At 44.8% G+C, this 21,278-nt stretch overlaps 2 protein-coding genes across 4 annotated transcripts; both read right to left on the minus strand.

The window, feature by feature from the left end:
- Positions 1-2,960: 2,960 nt before the first annotated feature.
- LOC110898136 (adenylyl-sulfate kinase 3) lies at positions 2,961-20,652 on the minus strand. 3 transcript variants are annotated; one of them, XM_022144892.2, is made up of 7 exons: positions 20,282-20,652; positions 20,038-20,189; positions 19,029-19,178; positions 18,721-18,839; positions 18,550-18,634; positions 3,847-3,893; positions 2,961-3,237 (listed from the first exon to the last, which is right to left on the minus strand). In XM_022144892.2, the coding sequence occupies exons 2-7, from the start codon at positions 20,162-20,164 to the stop codon at positions 3,139-3,141; spliced, it is 627 nt and encodes a 208-aa protein (XP_022000584.2). In that variant the 5' UTR covers positions 20,165-20,189; positions 20,282-20,652; the 3' UTR covers positions 2,961-3,138. The 3 variants fall into 3 exon arrangements, with proteins under 3 accessions (XP_022000584.2, XP_022000583.2, XP_022000582.2); XM_022144891.2 differs by having other exon boundaries at positions 20,329-20,564; XM_022144890.2 differs by having other exon boundaries at positions 20,038-20,208; positions 20,329-20,564.
- On the minus strand, positions 13,340-15,155 carry LOC118485634. The gene is made up of 4 exons (XM_035981974.1): positions 14,144-15,155; positions 13,912-14,073; positions 13,698-13,841; positions 13,340-13,619 (listed from the first exon to the last, which is right to left on the minus strand). The coding sequence occupies exons 1-2, from the start codon at positions 14,904-14,906 to the stop codon at positions 13,937-13,939; spliced, it is 900 nt and encodes a 299-aa protein (XP_035837867.1). The 5' UTR covers positions 14,907-15,155; the 3' UTR covers positions 13,340-13,619; positions 13,698-13,841; positions 13,912-13,936.
- Positions 20,653-21,278: the final 626 nt, after the last annotated feature.

Below are 21,278 nucleotides of genomic sequence, written 5' to 3' on the forward strand. Positions count from 1 at the left end.
CACCAATCATACACCACACATATCAGAGCTGAACAACAAAGTTTCAAGAACTCTAAAAGTAACCGGTTTCCACAACGAATTGAGCATTTGAGTCTCAGATCTGAAGATCCTGCATTGGATTTGCAGCGCCAATTGATCTTGTTTTCTGTGGTGGGGATGATGATGGACGTCGTCGAGTGAGAGAGAGATCTCCGATTGATCTTGTAGTGGGGATGACGGTAGTCGTCGTTGTCGTCGAGTGGTGATGGTTGATCTTGTTGCAGTGGTGGAGCTCTCGTTGAGGTTGTTGTAGTGGTAGGGATGATGGTGGGGGTGGTGCTCGTGCGGTGGTGCGGTGATGGATAGTGTGTGTGAGGGTTTAAGGTGGAGATGCAGTGGTGATAGTGGTGCGATGAAGTGATGAGAAGTGCAGAGGGTGGTGCGGTGGTGCAGGGGTGGTGATAGTCATGCGATGGTGGTGGGATGGGGAAAGAGAGAGAAAGTGCAGGTGTGTGAGAGTTTGTGTGTGTATTAATATTATATATAATCTATTTTTTTATATTTTTTTTGAACGGCTAATTTCTTTAATCCCCTGTTGTCTGTGGGACTTGAACCCAAGACCTTTCCCTTCCCAACCTAGGTGTTTTAAAGGTTTTGCGTTTGCGAATGGACCACCACCCCATTGGTTATTTTTTATATTATAATAATATAACTTTATGCATTAAAAACTTGTTTCTTATGCTTTAAAGAGTTGTACCTTATGTGTAAATTACTAAAATGTCGTTGTAGTTAACATACTTGGTGGATGGTGTTAAAAATTTGGACTCAAACGGTTAAGAAAAGTGGTTGTACGGACTCAGAGCGTTAAACATTTTGATTTTGGACTTAAGTGGTTAAAACCCCTAAAACACAGGGACTCAAAAAGCAAATTTCCCTTTTGTTTATCTTGAAAACCATCCAAAATTGTTGCACACAATTCGATCTAGATGGTAGAAGGCTCGTATTTCTTTTGAGATATGCAGATTCAACTCCTATTTGGTGCAGAGTGAGGCACTGATGTGCAATGATAGGAGACCTAGAGAAACCTGAGTTGGATCCTTAAACCAAACGGGTTTTACTAGTAAGTTCACCGTCGTGCCTACGGACGGGTGGTTACTGGGTTTTCCTCGGAATTGGCGGTGGACTCGGGTTACTCTCGAAGTACTCCGTTTGTCCAGTGGATACGCCAAGAATACTCCGTTGGTTTTTTCCATACACACGTATCGAGGCTTGATCTAATCCCGTTCTTCCAATTGTGGTGCTTTACCTAAAAAAGGAAACAAAAAGTAACACATTTTTTAAATAAAAAAAATCTATAATTTTCGCCAGCCATATTATACTTTTTTTTTTATCCGCAACAGGGTTTTACATGGTAGCATTTGGATTTTGACGAAAGTATATACATATACTAGGTTAAAACCCGTGTATTACACGGGTTAAATAAATGTAATTTTATATATTAAATAATAAAAAAAGTTATATCTTTGAGAACTCTGTGTATTGTACGGGTTGAGTAAATTTAATTTTATATATTTGAGCACATGTAATTTTATATACTAAACAATAAAAAATTATATCTTTATAAACCCTATGTATTATATGAACTGAATAAATCTAAATTTATATACTACATAATAAAAAAGTTATATTTTTTTAAAAACCCCGAGTATTACACAAGTTGCATAAATGTAATTTTGTGTGATAACATCTTTAAAAAAAAATAACGGATATACTCGATATACGATGGATGAGGTGACTGCGGTGACGGTTCTTATAAATGTCACGTAAACATAGTGATTACCGTATTTGAGTTGAGAATTGAACACGGAAATAAAAGTATAGAACCAATAAACATTGATTAATATTTTTGTTTACCCGTTATAAACATTTTTGAAATAGGTTCTATCCTTAACTACTTTAGTTTAATAAAATAAATAATTCCTTTACATTTTATTAATTTATATTGAAGGGATTAGTCCAAACGTTATGTGATGTGTTAACCATATGAAAACGCACGTTTTGACGTATCCGATTGAACTCAATATATCCTGTAGTTGCATTGCGATTGGATCAAAACGTAACGTAAATCTAATTTATATCGCACAATCATAACGTATTATACGCGACCCGACTAACTCAAATTTATATCGTCAAGGCAAAAACTCTTGAGGGGGTCAAAGTGGCATTTACAAAGTTTATAAAAAGTTAAGTGGTTAAAAATTGCATTTCCTGGATTTAAGGGCTAAGAAAGGGTAAAGATAACATTTGATAAAGTTTTGGGATAAGAAACGAAATTATTACAAAGTTATAAATATCATAAAATATTATATTATCTCTTATACAAATTATTTAAATTTATATTAAATTTATTTTTATAATTGATATTATCTATAAATATAGATGGCTTCAATGAATGACATGTGTCCTTTTATTGGTTTCTTTTATTATATAGTATAGATTTTTTAACGACTAACCACATAATGTGTTATTGAATTTTAATAATCCTAACTTTTATTTATTGGCTGACATTAATCTCAACTTAAAAAAATTCCCTCAAACAATTCTAACTTGTAAGAATTTGGTCACAATCGATCATTTTCTAACTGGGTTATAACTCAGTTAGTGTTTTGTTGGTGTGACACAAACCTAGTTATGCCAGATAAACAACCACATCAGCCAATAACTAGGTTTGTAACACTTCAGCCAAAAACTAACGGGGTAACGGGTAACCCAGTCAAAAAAGGATCAATGCGAGCCCAAATTCTTACAAGTTGAGATTGTCAAAGGGAATTTTTTAAATTTAGATTAATGCCGGCCAATAGATGAAAGTTAGCTTAATTATATAAAAAAAAAACTGGACTGTTATCTTTAGTACAATAGTTTCAGGTATGATATTTTTAGACATTAACCATTTGAAAATTCATAAAAACTGACACAATGCTTACAACATACTAACAATCATCACTCTAATAATATAGTGAATTTTCAAACGTTTTGTAGTCAACTTTACATGATCATTTTCAGGAGTTTAGAGAATGAACTCAAAACCATGGTTCATAACTTCATATCATATTCCTAAAACCAAAAGGTTCAAAGTTAGATTATTATTTATTTTAACTTTTAAGCGCGAAGGAAACCATTTCCATCTAAGTACGAAACCACTTGCGCAGCCATATCACATGGTGTGGGACAAACTCCATTCTTCTGTTCAATCTTGATCTGCAAAAGGTTCGTATCAGATGTTGACAGGGTTCATTTTTGGGTTCAAATGAGAAAAAACATTAAGGGCTACAAACAAACCAAACGTTCGACGAACAATTTATGAACCGTTCGGTGGAAAGTTCGTTTGTGTTTGTTCGTTTATTAAACAAACGAACACGAACAAGAAATCGTTTAGTTAAATGAACGAAGATGAAAAGAGGCAGCGTTATTCATTTATGTTCGTGAACGTTTGGTAACGTGTTCGTTTGTGTTCGATAATTCATTAGTGTTTTTAGTTTTTATATTTTATTTAAATACTTCAAAATTCCGACAAATAAAACATTTAATAAGTGTCACTGTATTATATATTCTGATCATGAACGCTTGTTTGTGTTCGTTTATTTCCATTTTTGTTAATGAACATTAGTTTGTGTTCATCAACGTTCATTTTCGTTCGTTGCCTAAAATAAACAAACAAACAAAAATGAACACGAACATAAAATCTCGTTGGGTAAGTGTTCATGAACAGTTTGTGAACACATATATTTCTTAAGAAACGAACACGAATAAGGTCGTTCAGTTCGTTTGCAGCTCTAAAACAGTGATTCAAATGAAATGTTTACGTACCTCACAGTTCAGCGGTGGTTCATAAGGATCATCAATTCCAGTAAAGCCTGCAGTGTTTTGATACTATATGAATGAGATTGTAAATTTATAATGATTATCTTTCGGGAGTTTTGAGGGTTCGCTTATTAAAACTGCTTATCTGTTTATTGCGTTTCGAACTTTCGATACAATAATAAATGTTTCAAGATACTTTGATTGTTTAAATTGACAAAATAAGCAGATAAACATTTTTAATAAGCAGTCACAAACACCACCTTAGTACCATGATGACCCAAGCTGAGCGGTTGTATTTATCTTCGACTTTCAGATAAATTGTCAATCTTGCAAATAATATATTTTTCAAGAATCAACCATTTTAAGACCAAAAGATTCAAATATGATGGTTCTATTTTGTTTGCATCTTTACAAGAAAAATAGGGAGTTTGAAAGAAAAAGTGAGTAAACTACACGAATGGTCCCTATGGTTTACCAAAATTTTAGATTTGGTCCCTAGATTTCCAAAAGTACACAAATGGTCCCTGTGGTTTGCGTTTCGTAACGCATTTAGTCCCCAGTTTTTTTTTTCCAGAAGTACATGGATGGTCCCTATGGTTTACACTTTGTAACGCATTTGGTCCTGAAGGGGTATGGTCCCAAAACGACCATTACCCGCATCAAACAAACCCCTACCAGTAAGCAAACCGCACCCATGCGGTCACATCCTTCGAACCCATTCGGTTCGAAGATGAATAGCTTGACCCAAGTACGAAAGAAGATGAGCATATCGATGCGGCTGGCACCGCATCATATGGCCATTTTCGTCACGACAAGGGAAGCCAGCAAATAGTCTCCACATACGATGATGCGGCCAACACCGCATCTCGCGTATTTCTTGATCACGAGTAGGAGACGCGGTAACTTCAGACGTTACCGCATGCAGCGATGCGGCTCGCACCGCACCCTGCATATCCAACAAGTGGACTGACACGCCAGGCAAGTGGCTGACACCACGAGGCAAGTGGCGCCGGCGACAGTCCCCTGTCAGAGCTATTAAAGCAATGGGCTGACGTGGCGTAACCCCCACGGCCGGCGAGACTGACACACCTGCAACGGTGCAGCTCGTCGTCAGCCCATCCATCAATCTCCTCCTTCACTCCTCGGCTATAAATACCGACCCCAAACCAGGTTTGAGGTATCTCTACACAACTCTCTCACTACTACTATTATCTTGCTTTGCTTCCCAAGCAAACTACTGATTCTCACGCCGGAGAGTGGTAACAAGGAGCACCCCCCACCCCATCCTCCTTGTTACGAGTCACGGCTTGTTTCCTTGTGCAGGAGATCATCCACCGGTGACCCAGCCAGCGATCTCCGAGAGGAAGGGATTAACCCTTCTTGACGAGACCAGTGTGTTAACCCTGCCCGGTTAACCATTGTTTCATCATTGGCGCCCACCGCTACTCTTAGCACTTTTTAATCCATCCCTCTCCCTCTCAAGATCATGACTGATAACCAAAACACCAATGCGGATAACCCAAATCCCCCGGTCCCAACAGGGGTCCACCCTTCGACCCCCCAACCCGGACACATTGGCACGTCCACCCAAAGGATCCCATCCTTTGCGTTCGGACACGACTTATCACAGGCCCCAACTGTGCTTCCACCAGGCGTGGACTTACACTCCTGGTACCAACAGCAGACTGACCTGCTGATAGCGGCTTACAACCGCGCTTGTACGGAAGCAAACGTACAAGCTGGGCCTACTCCAATACAACACACACCTGCCAACCGTATACTCCAATACGATGGCAGGTTACACTCACGTCAGGCTTCCAGAAGCCGACATGACGACCGTGGATCATCTTACTGTTCGGTCCATACACTCAATGAGGATACTTCCTCATATGAGTCCCGCTCCAGAGGGCCAGTGCATACCCGCCTGGGCCCCTATGGGGAAGATAGGAGGCAGTCAGCCTCCAGGCGCGGCCCAGGCATCCAGAGCCGACTGGGCCCGCAACCTTACACGGAAGGGTACGGTCATACCGACCCTGACGATCAAACCTACCGCGGGGAGTCTCACGACACCAACAGCAGACCGGGGGGACGCAACTATGTTCCTCCCAGTCACCCCCGCACTACATACCTCAGGGCGGCAAAGCGCCCTGTGCACGAACCATACAGGCCAAGGGCCGCGGCCGAAAATTCAAAATTCGTCCCGCACATCGCCAACGCCGATATCACAACGACAAAATTCCCAGTCAACATTGGGAAATACAGTGGCTCGACCGACCCGGACGACCACATGAACATCTTCACAGGCGCAGGCGTCAATGGCAGGTGGGACGAACCCACCTGGTGCAATTTTTTCCCCCAGACCCTTATCGGTCTGGCCAGGGCATGGTTTGATTCTTTGCCAGTGGGATCACTGGATTCTTTCGAGGACTTGCGCGCCAAGTTCCTCGCCCATTTCAGCCAGCAGCGACGCCACGAACGCGATTCGCTGGACGTCATGAACATCTGGCGAAGGGATGACGAATCGCTCGAGGCATTCGTCATCCGTTACAATAAAGAATGCCTAGAGATAGGCGACGTGGCGGACCAAATGGCGCGAAACCATTTTATTCGGGCCGTCAAAGACAGAGAGATGATCATGACCATCTCTGGCAAGGAGGGTTTGCCTAAAAAATGGGAGGATGTCATGACCGCAGTCAAGACATATGCCCAGACACAGCGGTCGCTCGAACCGCACGTCAAAAAGGCAAAACCCCAAGCCGAAACATCCCACCAAGGGTCCAAACGTACCAACAAACGAAACCGGGATGCAGGAAATCGGGATATTACTAAACCGTATTTCCCGCAACCCAACACGTTTGACCCACAATCCTACAACCCTGCCCGAGACACTCGGGCACCAAGAAAAGAATCTCGGGACCGCAAATGGACCGAGATCAACCAGTCGCCAAGAGAGGTCCTCCTCGCAGACCCACAATTCTTGCGACCGGCCCAACCAATGAAGTCCAAGAAAAGTCAGGACCTCACACTATACTGTGAGTACCACAAGGACTCGGGCCACACCACCAACAACTGCATCAGTCTCCGGCTGGAGATTGAGCGGGCGTTGAAAGAGGGGAAACTGCAACACCTTTTACCAGGTGGACAAAAGCCCACCAAGCATATCACCCCTCACAACGAAGGTACCTCCTCCGGAAAGAAAGCCATGTACGTGGCTTCCACCCACATGATCTACGGAGGCAAGGGTAGGCCGCGCAAAGCGGCACGAAGACCGGACAATGATTGGAAAGACGAGCAAGTCGTCTTCCCAAAAGTCCGAGGCGGACCGCGTGACAGACGCGCCGTCATCATTTCAGGCCAGCTGGCCCATTACTGCACCGAGCGTCTGTTCATCGACCCGGGCAGTACATCCGATATAATCTACGAGCAATGCTTCAATCAATTTGACCAAGAGGACAAAGATCGGTTGCAAGCCGTAGATTACCCACTGGCCGGATTCGCAGGGGAAACAGTCTTTCCCCTAGGTCAAATTACATTTCCCGTGCGTCTTACCAATGGTAAACACACGCGGACAGAGGAGGTTAACTTTATGGTTTTACCCCACACCTCCAATTATGACGTCATCCTTGGGAGAGAATCCCAAGGAGACTTCAATATGATCACATCCGTCCCCCACTCCGCGGTTGGTTTCCCAACCGCATCGGGGGTTGCAATCATCTACGCCCGCAAGGACGTTATGATGACGGACGAAGCACGTCCGACAAAGGTCGCCAGGCCCACCCCCGTCGACCAACCGGAAAAATGGGTTCTCAACCCAACGCATCCGGAACAGAAGGTCACATTGGGTCACGCCTTATCCTCGACCACCAGAGCGCACCTGAAGGAGCTCCTCTTCAGGAACCAAGACATCTTCGCGTGGACTCCTGCAGACATGACAGGGGTCCCACGTGAAATAGCGCAGCACTATTTGAATACCAAACCAGGTATCAAACCAGTGATCCAAGGCCAACGCCACCTTGGGTCAGCTAAAAATCAGGCGATGCAAGAGCAGATCGAAGAACTGCTCTCCGCAGGTATACTGCGGGAAGTCAAGTACCAGACTTGGTTATCCAACCCTGTCATGGTAGAAAAACCATCCGGGGGCTGGCGCATGTGCGTCGATTACAAGGACCTTAACAAGGCCTGCCCCAAGGATTGTTACGCGCTTCCAGAAATCGACGAAAAGGTCGATAACCTCGCGCCATTTCGGTGGAAGTGTTTCCTCGATTGCTACAAAGGGTACCACCAGGTACAAATGGCACTTGAGGATGAAGACAAAACGGCATTCCGGACCCCAACCGGAAATTACTGCTATACAAAAATGCCGTTTGGGTTGCGCAACGCGGGCTCAACCTACCAAAAACTGATGAACGACACTTTCCGCGGTCAAATAAGCAAAAGTGTCGAAATCTATATGTACGACCTGGTCGTCATGAGCATGGAGGAAGATACCATGCTCACCGATATAGAAAGAACATTCCAAACTCTGCGAAGCGTCAACATGAAGCTCAATCCAGGGAAATGCTCGTTTGGAATGGAAGAAGGCAAATTCCTTGGGTTCATCGTCACCACAGATGGATTCAAGGTAAACCCGGAAAAAGTGCAGGCGATCGAGCGCATGCCATCGCCTGCATCGATGAAAGATATGCAACGCCTGGCCGGAAGGCTGGCGGCACTCAACAGGTTCTTGGCTAACCACGCAGCCAAGTCGTACCCTTTCATCAAAACCCTGCGAAGCTGTTCAAAGAAAGAACAATTCCAGTGGACCACAGAGGCTGAAAAGGCCTTCCGGGAAATGAAGGAGTGTTTGATACAACTCCCAACACTAACCGCACCATGCAAAGATGAGCCACTCATCTTATACCTATCCGCTGCAGACAACGCAGTGGGCGCGGTATTAATAGTGGAACGAGCGGGGGTTCAAACACCCATCTATTATATCAGCAAAATGCTCAACGACCCGGAGACGAGATACTCAATAATGGAAAAATTGGTGCTAGCACTGGTACATGCTTCAAGACGGTTACGACGCTACTTCGTAAACCACATCATCACAGTGCTAACCAATTACAGGATCGTCCCGATCCTGTCCAAACCCGACATCTCTGGGAGATTAGCAAAATGGGCAATTGAGCTGGGCGCACATACAATACATTACAAACCGCGCCCTGCCATCAAAGGCCAAATCTTAGCTGATTTCGCCGCTGAAGTACCAGCGGATCGCATCCAAGAATGCGAAGAATCCCAAAATCCTGCGCCCCCACCACCCTCCTCAGAAGTATGGGCACTATTTACCGATGGTGCATCCAACGAGGAAGGCGCGGGCGCAGGTCTGCGACTCGTCAGCCCTGACGGCCAAGAGCTTACATATGCCATCCGCCTCGATTTTAAAAGCACCAACAACGAGGCAGAATATGAAGCACTATTAGCCGGGCTACGTTTAGCAGTCAAAATCGGCGTGCAACATCTGGAGGCGCACGTCGATTCCTTGTTAGTTGCGGGCCAGGTACGCGGCGACTATGCCGCCAAAGGGTATATCATGATCCTCTACCTCGAGCAAGCCCTGCAGCTAAAATCCAAATTCGCTTCATTCAATATTCGACACATTAATCGAAGCGAAAACAAATCCGCGGATGCACTATCAAAGCTTGCATCCACCAGCTTCCAGCACCTGGCAAAGGAGATACGTATCGAGATTTTGCAAAATCCTTCGGTTCCTCTCCGCCAGGTCAGCGTCATCCAATACGGAACAACGTCATAGATGACACCAATTATCGCATACCTTCAGTCAGGTGTGACTCCCGAGAGCAAAACAGAGGCACGTAAGTTGCAATACAAAGCGTGCCACTATCAAATGGGAGACGGTATCTTATACCGAAAGTCATACCTGGGACCGCTCCTCCGATGCGTTAATCCACAAGATGCCACATACCTTATCCGAGAGATACATGAGGGCATATGCGGCATACATGCCGGACCACGCATGGTCGTGGCAAAAATCATGAATGCCGGGTATTACTGGCCCGGCATGCACCTGGACGCCGTCAAAGAATTACGCAAATGCATGGACTGCCAGCGCCATGCACCAAAAACTTTGCGGCCAAAAAACAATCTGGTCCCCGTCACTACTGCATGGCCTTTTCAAAAATGGGCGATCGACGTAGTGGGACCATTCCCGGACGCACCAGGTGCAGTTAAATTTATCATAGTGGCGGTTGATTACTTCACAAAATGGGTAGAGGCGAAACCACTCGCTTCCACCACTGCTATGATAACAAGAAAGTTCATTTGGGAACACATCATCTGCCGTTTCGGTTTACCAATGTACATTGTTACCGACAACGGCACCAACTTCGCTGCCGACGAATTCCAACAATGGCTAGAAGAGCTGAACATCAAACACATATTCTCGTCAGTCGCACACCCACAAGGGAACGGCCAAGTCGAGAGTATAAATAAAGGCTTAGTCGAAGGAATCAAAGCACGATTGGGAACAGCCAGGCGTGGCTGGGTCGATGAACTCCCAAGCATCTTATGGGCTCACCGCACTAGCCCAAAAACAAGCAACGGGGAAACACCTTTCAGCCTCGTCTACGGGTCTGAAGCGGTGATACCCGCGGAAATGGGCCTCCCATCTCCTAGAATGTTGGCTATCGAAAAGCTAGACAACAACAGGGAACGTAGGATCGATTTGGACCTCCTAGAAGAAAGGCGCGAGAACGCCGCCATCAACGAGGCCAAATACAAATCCAAACTGGAAAAGTATTACAACGCGCGAGTCCGCATTTGTACTTTCACTCCAGGGGACTACGTCCTACGTGACAACGAGGCATCTAATGCCGAGCGCCCAGGAAAACTTGCCCCCAAGTGGGAGGGACCCTACCTCATCAGCGAGGTCTTAGGGAAGGGCGCATACAGGTTACAAACACTAGAGGGCGAACCTATCGCCAGAACATGGAACGCACAACAGCTTAGACGCTGCTATATGTAAGCTATGTTCCTACACTCTCTATGTAACCTATTGGGCCGCAGGCCATTTGCAAATAAATAAATAAGCAATTTTCTACATTATTGTTTGTTATTACTATTACAAATGCGTGTTCCACTTTGCGGTATCCCAAAAACAGATTGGCAAAATCTTCATTCATGATACCCATACAAAGTGGTAACCACACACAAATATTGTAATAGGCCAGCAAAAGACAAACAGACTTGCATGTTTTATCCGGCCGGATACACAAGTTTTGTTAAACACAATTCCCGAGCCCCAAAAAGGCAAACAATGGAATTGACGCGGACTCATACGACAAAGGTATGGAGTACACTCGACCCCATTCACAAATGGGTAGAGTTCCGGTAACATAAGCTTTTACAAAGCTTAAGCAATTCTAAAAACCCTCACACGGTGAATAACAGAATTGATGCATACCCATACAACAAAAGTATGGAGCATACTTGACCCCGTTCATAAATGGGTAAAGATTACGCATACACACGTTCAGACATGCAAGAATTAAAAACACTTGTACAAACTGAACAAAGAAACTTTATATTCAAAAAATTCAAGTATCTACATGATGCTTACTGAATTTACATAAAGTTCCTACTCTATACAAGAGGAATACAAAAAAGGAGGCACACTCGCCAACCTAAACCCTATTTTGTACCGCTGGTCCCCGCGTCTCCTCCGGCACCACCAGCGGGTTCTTCCTCTTCCACATCAGGGTAAAGCATCCGCAAGCGGTCAACATAGTCCGCAACCTCCAAACACTCGTCCAGCTCCCCTACACAGGCAAGGGGCGTGTCATAAAAGGAGGCTACGGCCGCTTTCAGACGACCCTCAGTATCCACATCCCGGAACCCGGATGCCTGATCAGTATAACCGCCTGCGGACAATACATTGATATGCCCAATGCAGCGGTTAAAACCAGCCTTGAAGCCAGCATCACGCGCACGTTCCTTAACCAGGTCCAAACCTGATGAGGTCTCAGGGGCGTTCATTATAGCCTCGACAATCTGCAATAAAAGAATCATAAGTCTTACAATACTAATCCACGCCAATATAAAGGCAAGGGATACTTACACGCGCGATGCCGTGAGTCCGCAACCACTCACGGTCAGCTTCCAGTTGGTTAAAAGAGGACACCAAGGCATCCTTGGCCTCAACAGCAGCGTCAGCCCGCTTCTCCGCAACGGACACGCGGGTAGTAAGGTCCGTAACTGCGACCTCCCGGGCCTGAACCTCAGCCTGTTACAAGAACAGCAAACAGTTCACTCGGTGAATATTTTCAAAACAATAAAGACGAAAGCAACAACGCTAAAGAAACGTACCTGCAGGCTTTCAACAACTTTGCCTAAACGAATGCGCTCCGCATTCGCCTCTTCAAGAGCCTTAGAAGCACGGCTCTCCTTCTCTGCGGCCTCTTCATGGGCCTTTGAGGCACGAGCCCCGGCTTCTTTGGCCTCTTCAAGGGCCTTCAAGGCGTCGGCCTTCGCCTGCAGCGCCTTCACAGAAATGGCCTCAGCCGCAGCCTTCTCTTGGCTCAAGGTAGCATTCGCTGCCTTGGCATTTGTCAGCTCCTGCCGAGCATGAAACAGAATGTCATTCTGCTTAGCCCATGATGCATTCCACTTCTTGCGCTCATTGGACATTTTTTCATTCCAACTTTTGCGCTCATCAGCAAGAAGTTTAGCAAGGGTACGCACCTGTTTTAGCTGGGCAGCGGCAGCCCATTCCGAAGTCTGCTTCTGCTTCTCAAAAGCAGCTTTATCCTTCTCGAGCTGCTCCGCACCCGCACGAGCAGGCTCGACCAACTTCTCGGCTTCCGCCCGCATACGAGCAGCCTCCTCCTCGCGGTGGCCCAGCACCTTATAATCTTCCAAAATGGCATTAGCCACGATGGAAGTACCTACCAGCATTGATGAGAGCTGGTTTACACGCAGCTCTCGGGGTGCGGCACGGGCACGCTCAACTTCAAAAGGGGTGCCCAAACCACCCAGAATCTCCTTGCAGGCCGCAGGGTCATTTGAGATATCATCCCCCTGCATAACAGTCCAGGGAGGTCGGTGATACACCATACTGCGACCCGGGGAATATGTGCGGTAGTAATACTCCAATTCAGACTCCCCAGGCTGAATTGGAGGCCCGTCGTGACCCGCATCACCAGCAGACGAGCCGCTACCTTTCTCCCCAGCAGGAGATTTCTGCGGCTCAGCATCCTGCTGCCGCACCTCAGCATCAGACTTCTGCTTACCGGCATCTAAAAACCTCAAGTTCAATCCATCACCCTCATCAGGAGAGATTAGATTGTCAGAGGAGTCCACAGTATCAAAAATCCGGTCAACAGTCGCCTCCACCGTCTTCTCCAAAGGGGGATCACGAACTGGCCCAACAAAAGGGGCCACAGGCTCCTTGGGCGCGACCGTCTCTTTCGTTACACCCGCACCCGCGGCAGCGGTGTGCGGAGGAGACGCAGGAATGTCAAAAAAAGAATACCCCGCATCTCGGGATTCTGCAATACAAAGAGTATTCAATGAGTATTTCCCACCCATGGTACATACAAAACAAAGAAAAGGGATATACTTACCAGCAGCAACTGCAGGTTTCTGCACCGGAGCAACTCTCCTGGTCTGCAGTCTCCGCCTCTTCGGTTCACCACCACCAGCAGCTTTCTGCTCTGGCCCCCTTTTCTCTCCAACAACGGGGGGAACCACAGCAGTTCCACCCGCGGCCGCACCACTACCTATAACACCCAAACCCTCAAGGGTGTCAGATACTACGACGTAATCGGTATATCCCCGAGAACAAGATTGATAGGTACCTGCGGCTTCGAAAACGGAAGAAGGGGCAGCTGAGCCTTCAACACTCCTCTTGCCACGACCCCGCACGGTCTTTTTTACCGTTTTCTTCTCCACAGTCTTTTTGGGGACGCGTTTCTCAAACTTCCCCAAATCCGCAAGGACACCTGGATTCACACAATCAACAGAACCAGTCAAAAAGATAAACCGAAAAAACTAATGCCACGTAAGACGTACCTCTTGCGTCTCCCGGAACCGGGGCTTACAGCACCGCTTTTGATGGTACGCGGAAGTTCTTCAGAATTTCAAGGTTAAAACCTTTCTTCAGCTCAACCGCGATCAGTTCAACCTGGCCCTTGAAATCAGGCTCAAACATCCTCCACAAGCCAACCGCATCCGCTGATACATGCATGCAGGTTATCACAAAGGCTTAGGAAATAAGGAAAATAACAAAGGGTAACGAGCTTACCACCACCCTGTTCCCGCAACACGGGCCTTTCCTTCCTATCCGGTCTAGAGAGCATCATCCGCAATATCCATAGTTGGTCATTATCCAACTTCTTGAGTTCAATAGGCCGCAGCCTAGAGAACCAGTCCGCGGTCTTTGCGGAAGCAACAGGAATATCTTCATCGGAAACTCCAACATCGACGTTCCTGAAAGACATGTTAGCATAGACCGCACAGGCTTTCACGTAGAAGAACCTCTTCTTCCAGCCTGTCACACCCTTAGGGGGTGTCATCAACTTCAGACTCCCATGCCTTTGAGTGAACGAGAAAAAACCGGTGTTCACCGTCAACTGGTAGAAACGCCGGAAATTCTCCACTGAAATGGGCAGGCCATGGGCACGAAATGTGTACTCAAAATTCCGAATTCGGAACATTCCGAAAGGACTAAGCTGGGAGATATGGAGGTGATAATACTCCAATACCTCCGCCACAAACACCGTCACCGGCAACCTAAGGTTACCGTGGGTGAAAAAATCCGCCCACAAGGTTATATAACCGGCCGGAGCATCGGCACCGGTGTCCCCCACTTGTGGGTAAGTAGCATTCCAGTCTTTGGCCATCTGAACAGTGGCCATCAGGGTTTTAAAACTACCTTTTGTCCACTTCAACACCGGTAACCCACCACCGGGAACATCAACATCATCATCCTCGTCTTCTTCCTCAGCCACTATCGGCTGTTCAGGGTTTTCACCCTCCACATTGTGTGGATTCGATGGTTCAGCCATCAAAAATATCAAAGAAACAGAAGATGGTGAACAGAAACACTAGAAACCTCACCGGAATTTCAGAAAAAATCGTCGGAGAAGACAGATGACAACTTTCTCTCAAACGGCAAATTTTTTGAATTTTCGACCAAGTGAGAGGAAACCACAAACGGTTATCCCCTTATATACCCATCGCAATTAATGCGGAGGAAGAAAGCAAATCATCACGTTCAAAAAGAGCGTATCTTGCAACAACACGTGTCGAGCGCCGTTTCAGCTGACGGTTATCACGCGCGCGTGGCCGCCCACGCGCCTGACAAAGAAGACGTTTACACTCCCTGCTACAGTGCATTTAATGCCTCGGGCAGTACAAATGTCCTTTCATTTCAGCACATGCAGAAACGTCTCACCAACTTCTACCAACTCACACGTGCGATCAAGCCACGTAGGCAAGAAAAAGCGACAACATTATCCAAAAAACCTAAGCGGCATGCGGTTTTTCTGGTTCACCACACCATAACCCATACCGCATGTCGTTTTTTTATATACCCTAAAAAATAGGTAGAAATATATCTATCTATACTATAAAGGGATATATTACCTTTTCCGCATCACTCACGAGCACACGTGAAATATGCGGAAGTGACACACATGAACCCATTCAGATGTGTCAGATGCTCAGAACCAATGTTGTTCTTTGGACTAAACCGCATCTCAGGAACAGGCAAAGCGCATTGCCTTCCTTTTCTTCAAGCTTCAAATCCCTCTTGTCCGGTTCACAACCACAGAGGGTGCATGAACAACTTCTCCAGAAAAAAGAACGGAATCTACGCGCCCGCACATCAGCAGCCCTGACTCCTGAACCTTCAAGAGTTACATCCGTGCAACAAGCACACTTTGAGCGAATATGGGACTGCAACATCGCAGACACCCATAAAGAGCTACAGACATAACCATAGCTTCCGCAGAGTGGTTGCTACGGAAGAGCAAAGCTCACTCCACATCACCGAACGAGGCTACCTCGTTATAAACTCGGTATTGGAGCGTGAAGGTAAGTGGCTCCAGAAAGAGCGCAGATACGTGCTCTAAACAAGCACTTATCAAGCAGCAAGTGTCCGAACAGCGGTAACAAGTCTGCCTATGACTTTGTTTACCTGCCAACGGACCGCGGTAACAAGTCTGCTTAGGACTTTGCTTACCTACCAATGGATCGCATGGAATAAACAACGATGGGCATCCCCTTGCCTATGACCATGTTTATTTACCCATAGTTTAGATCCACATTGTTCGACCAAACACGGCCAACAATGACGCAACGAAGTAACCGCAAAGAACGTACGGTTACTTGAGAGCTATCAAGACGAACATGAACACCCCACAAAAAAGGGATGGTCATCTCATCATAGGATGCTGAACATAGAACTTGAACAAAGTTCTAACCCAACATCCAAAACCTTCAAACCCGACCGCAAAGGTTGGTTTACAAGTTTTTCTTTTCTTCTTCGTGCACCATTCTGGCAAATGGTTCGAAGAAGAAACCACCTCCAAGAGGTTCGAAACATGTGCAAACCTTCGAACCACCATCCAAGAGGTTGGTTCGAAGTTTGTGCAGCATTACTATGAAGGTCCCTAACAGGCCTTCAACACAACAACAGGTGGCAACCCACCTGATGACATGTAACGGCTGAGAATTTCGCATCAAGCGAAATCCCTTCACCGGTACGGAAGAGGCATAGCCGGATTTTTTACCAGATCACCAGTTTGATCTGGCCTAAAATTTTCTCCAGACTGCCACACTACCTTCCTACACCATAAGTCCAGTACTCCTCCCACGTGCAACTTGCACAAGGTAGCAACACTAGACTGGGGGGACTTGAAGGGGTATGGTCCCAAAACGACCATTACCCGCATCAAACAAACCCCTACCAGTAAGCAAACCGCACCCATGCGGTCACATCCTTCGAACCCATTCGGTTCGAAGATGAATAGCTTGACCCAAGTACGAAAGAAGATGAGCATATCGATGCGGCTGGCACCGCATCATATGGCCATTTTCGTCACGACAAGGGAAGCCAGCAAATAGTCTCCACATACGATGATGCGGCCAACACCGCATCTCGCGTATTTCTTGATCACGAGTAGGAGACGCGGTAACTTCAGACGTTACCGCATGCAGCGATGCGGCTCGCACCGCACCCTGCATATCCAACAAGTGGACTGACACGCCAGGCAAGTGGCTGACACCACGAGGCAAGTGGCGCCGGCGACAGTCCCCTGTCAGAGCTATTAAAGCAATGGGCTGACGTGGCGTAACCCCCACGGCCGGCGAGACTGACACACCTGCAACGGTGCAGCTCGTCGTCAGCCCATCCATCAATCTCCTCCTTCACTCCTCGGCTATAAATACCGACCCCAAACCAGGTTTGAGGTATCTCTACACAACTCTCTCACTACTACTATTATCTTGCTTTGCTTCCCAAGCAAACTACTGATTCTCACGCCGGAGAGTGGTAACAAGGAGCACCCCCCACCCCATCCTCCTTGTTACGAGTCACGGCTTGTTTCCTTGTGCAGGAGATCATCCACCGGTGACCCAGCCAGCGATCTCCGAGAGGAAGGGATTAACCCTTCTTGACGAGACCAGTGTGTTAACCCTGCCCGGTTAACCATTGTTTCATCAGGTCCCTAACTTGGACATGTTAAAACCTTCAGATTTGTTAGCTAGGGACTAAATGTGTTACAAAGTGCAAACCACAGGGATCGTCCGTGTACTTTACTCAAAGTCTAAATATAGTGGTTCGAACTTCGAAGAGTCTGTCCCCACTAAGGGGCCCACGACATGCTATCATGAAGCTAGGCCGCAAACAATAGTCAACATATAAGCGTCGGTTTTGAGTTAGGCTTTTCGTTTTTATTTCTAAATTCCACAATGTGGTGTGTATGGTGTTTGGATAATTAGTTGTAATAATCAAATGTTTTAGAGTGTTAGAAAAACTATTATCATTTCAAAAGAATAATTATAAAATGATCAAAAAAGATTTTTTTTTTTTTTTTGTGAAAAATATTGAGACAGAATCAGAACCCAACCATCTCCTGCATATACCCTACAACCTTTTTTTTCCAGTTTAACTCACAATGGTGTCAAATTTCTAAAAGCCAAAATGGAGTAAAATGCCATTTTCGTCCCTGAGGTTTGCCCAGTTTTGCGACTCTTGTCCAAAGGTTTGTTTTTTCGCATCTGCATCCAAAAGGTTTGAAATCTTGCCATTTTCATCCGGCTCGTTAACTCCATCCATTTTTCTCCGCTAAGTCAAGAGTATTTTCGTACATAAAATGAAAAAAAGACTGTATTGCCCTTTAAGTGAATACTTGTACATTATGCTAAATGCTTGTACACAAAATGAAAAAAACCGAATTTCCCTTAACGTTAACAAAAAGACGGAAATACCCCTGACTTAACAAAGAAAAATGGATGGAGTTAACGAGCAAGATGAAAATGGCAAGATTTCAAACCTTTTGGATCCAATCCAGATGCGGAAAAACAAACCTTTGGACGAAAGTCGCAAAACTGGCCAAACTTCAGGGACGAAAATGGCATTTTAATGAATAGAAACTATTAACATATTTAGATTCAGAAGATCAAAAATTCAAGTGAAAATGCTACCTTTAATCTTTCCGGCGCGTGCGAGCTTGTAAAGGCCTTTAGTGTCTCTTCGTTCACACACTTCAAGAGGTATGTTCATGAAAACCTGCAAAATGTATCAGTAGATACTTTTAACACATTAAAACACACACACACACACAGACAGAAATCACACACAGAAAGAAGCATTGCCTCTATAAAATTTGCATCTGTCATCAGCGCACGACATGCATCGCGATCTTTTCTATAAGGAGATATCAGGCTCGCTATGCAGATTAAGCCGGCATCTGCAAACAGCTTCGATACTTCTCCTAATATGATTACAAAATCGAATCCGTGTCAGAATTTTTATAACTTTGTTCTCGTTGAAGCACGCGTTCGGATGTGCTTTTTATGTCTGAAGTTGTAAAACGCAAATAAATATTTGCAAAACGCAAATCCAAACACCCTTAGATTGGGATAAAATAAAATGAATTTGTAAATAAAAAGAAAACACTTACCAACACGGCGAATATTTTCAGTTCTATCTTCGGGTGAAAACCCGAGATTTTTATTTAATCCATGCCTAACATTGTCACCATCAAGAACATAGGATAGCTTTCCTCTGGAGTGCAGTTCTCTGTTCAATGAACATGCAAGTGTACTTTTGCCTGCAAAAACCATTGGAAAGCCGTTAAGATATTACTTGTCACCTCAAGCATGCACAAAACGGATCATTTTGCATAGGTCAGGTGACCGGTCAAATGGGTAACCATGTACGTATCCGACGTTATAAAATGATTTAGAAGGTTAACTAAAAATAGTTAAAATACAGTTTGAGCCACCTTCCACTTGATCGACTCATTTGACATAATACCCCCTAGATATTAGATATATGCACAATAATCCTTATATTGGTGAAAAGACAAATACGCCCTCATGTGCAAGTCACATGACCAGATTTAACAGAAAAATCTAACTGGGTTAGGGCTAAAGGACATAACGTGCAAGATTTTAAAACATTAAGTACAAGACTCGTCAATTTGAAAGATAAAGGACACCGCCTGAAATTCACTATAAGGATAAAGGACAAAATTTGAAATTCACCCCTAGATAAAATATATCATGGATTGACCCATCTATAAGCAAACGGGCGGCCGGAATTAAGAACTTAAATAATCGACTGCAAACCTGACCCATTAAGACCCATGATCCATACAACACACCCCTGTTGGTTAATCAGCTTTGCATAGGTCGCGTGAAGCGTCAAACATGACATTAAACAATGATAAAGACGGTTTTATGCGACAAATGATTTAGGAGAGTTTATGCGTTGAAAATACAGTTTGAGCAACTTTTAACGTGACCGACCGGTTTGAAGCATAGTTATCAATAGCGAATAGCAGTCAACAGTGACACAAGCTACCTATATGCCACGTAGCGATAGCGATGAAATAGCGCCTGCTATATCATGTTTAGCGATAAAACGGGTCGAAATTAAAATCGGAACTTAAAGACTTAATTGGAAACCTGAGCCACTAAGACCAGTGATCCAGACAACACAGCCTTGTTGATTAACAAGTTTTTGCCTTTCTCCTTTCCCAACTGCACATTCATGCCAGAAAACATTTGTTGGACTCCCCATTGCAGAAGACATCACACACCACTTTCACTTCTCTTCTCTACAAGCAAAACAACAACCTAATAACATCAACCAATCATGCAAACCCACTTCAATTCAAATTACAACATACAAAACACACATAAAACATACCCAATAACAAGAACAAAAAAAGGGTAATTTGCTGGTAAGAAAACGACCTGAAATTGGAGAATTGGATGTGAAGGAAGAAGGTTAGTTTGAGTTGAGTGGGTTTTAAGGTAATGGGTGAATGAATATGGACGTTATTGCAGGTATTGTTATGAGTTATTAGTTGTGAATGGAATTAAGGAATCCCAAAGTGTTCGAAGAAATTTGGGTGGGGGATAATTCAATAATTTCATGAGTCGATGGTCTTTTTGGTTGATTCTCTAGAAAAGTCCGCCTGCCTGCATAGTAAAAGTTACAATCGTTGTTTCACTTTTAGGACACTATGAATCTTACCTTTAAGAAAAACAAAAAGAGGGTACATAGTATAAATGCGTTATTCACTAGTAATCTATTCGAGATTGAATCGCTAAAAGGTAAAATTTAGTAGAGGTTAGATGAGCTCGAATCTAGAGTTACCCAAACATAATAATGCATTTGCTTTGTTAAACTCACAAGAATTGGTTGCAAAAGTTGCTAGACGCTCCCTATTCGGTCGACCGAGGAGTTGAGAGTACTTGGCGTAGGCGGAGAGTACTCGGGGAGTACTCGGACATGTTAAATTATAAAGGAATTAGTTTTCGAAAATTAAATATATGTCAAATAACCTAAATTTACTAATATTTATAACAAAATACGTGAAAATGATATTCATTCTTTGATATCATAGGCATAGAATTTATGTTTTATTTTGCTTAAAGTCAAACTCGGCCCGAGTTAACCTACTAGATCTGATTCTAGCCGAGGTTGACCGTGTTTGATCGATTCCAAGTAATTAGGCGAAGTTGAAGAAAGTCGCCTCGACAGCCTACCTTGGAATGATTACTCAGGGAATACTCGGCCTTGGAGACCTTGTTTACAACCATGCTCACAAGCATAAAGAACTAGCCGCAACCTATAATTTTGTTGGTAGTTTTAACGTTAAAATGGCATCGCTCATTATGTATAATAAAAACATGTATAG

Source organism: Helianthus annuus, chromosome 13 (genome assembly GCF_002127325.2).
Source record: "Helianthus annuus cultivar XRQ/B chromosome 13, HanXRQr2.0-SUNRISE, whole genome shotgun sequence".
Classification (NCBI taxonomy): domain Eukaryota; kingdom Viridiplantae; phylum Streptophyta; class Magnoliopsida; order Asterales; family Asteraceae; genus Helianthus; species Helianthus annuus.

What these genes read in the sequence shown, in the direction of transcription:
- LOC118485634 (XM_035981974.1), bottom strand. Translation starts at nt 14,906, where the DNA reads ATGGCTGAACCATCGAATCCACACAATGTGGAGGGTGAAAACCCTGAA. An exon ending in GTTGCGGGAACAGGGTGGTG is followed by an intron (nt 14,074 to 14,143) that starts GTAAGCTCGTTA and finishes TGCATGTATCAG; the next exon opens with CGGATGCGGTTGGCTTGTGG.
- LOC110898136 (XM_022144892.2), bottom strand. Translation starts at nt 20,164, where the DNA reads ATGTCTTCTGCAATGGGGAGTCCAACAAATGTTTTCTGGCATGAATGT. An exon ending in CAGATGCAAATTTTATAGAG is followed by an intron (nt 18,635 to 18,720) that starts GCAATGCTTCTT and finishes TACATTTTGCAG; the next exon opens with GTTTTCATGAACATACCTCT. An exon ending in AACCACCGCTGAACTGTGAG is followed by an intron (nt 3,238 to 3,846) that starts GTACGTAAACAT and finishes AACCTTTTGCAG; the next exon opens with ATCAAGATTGAACAGAAGAA.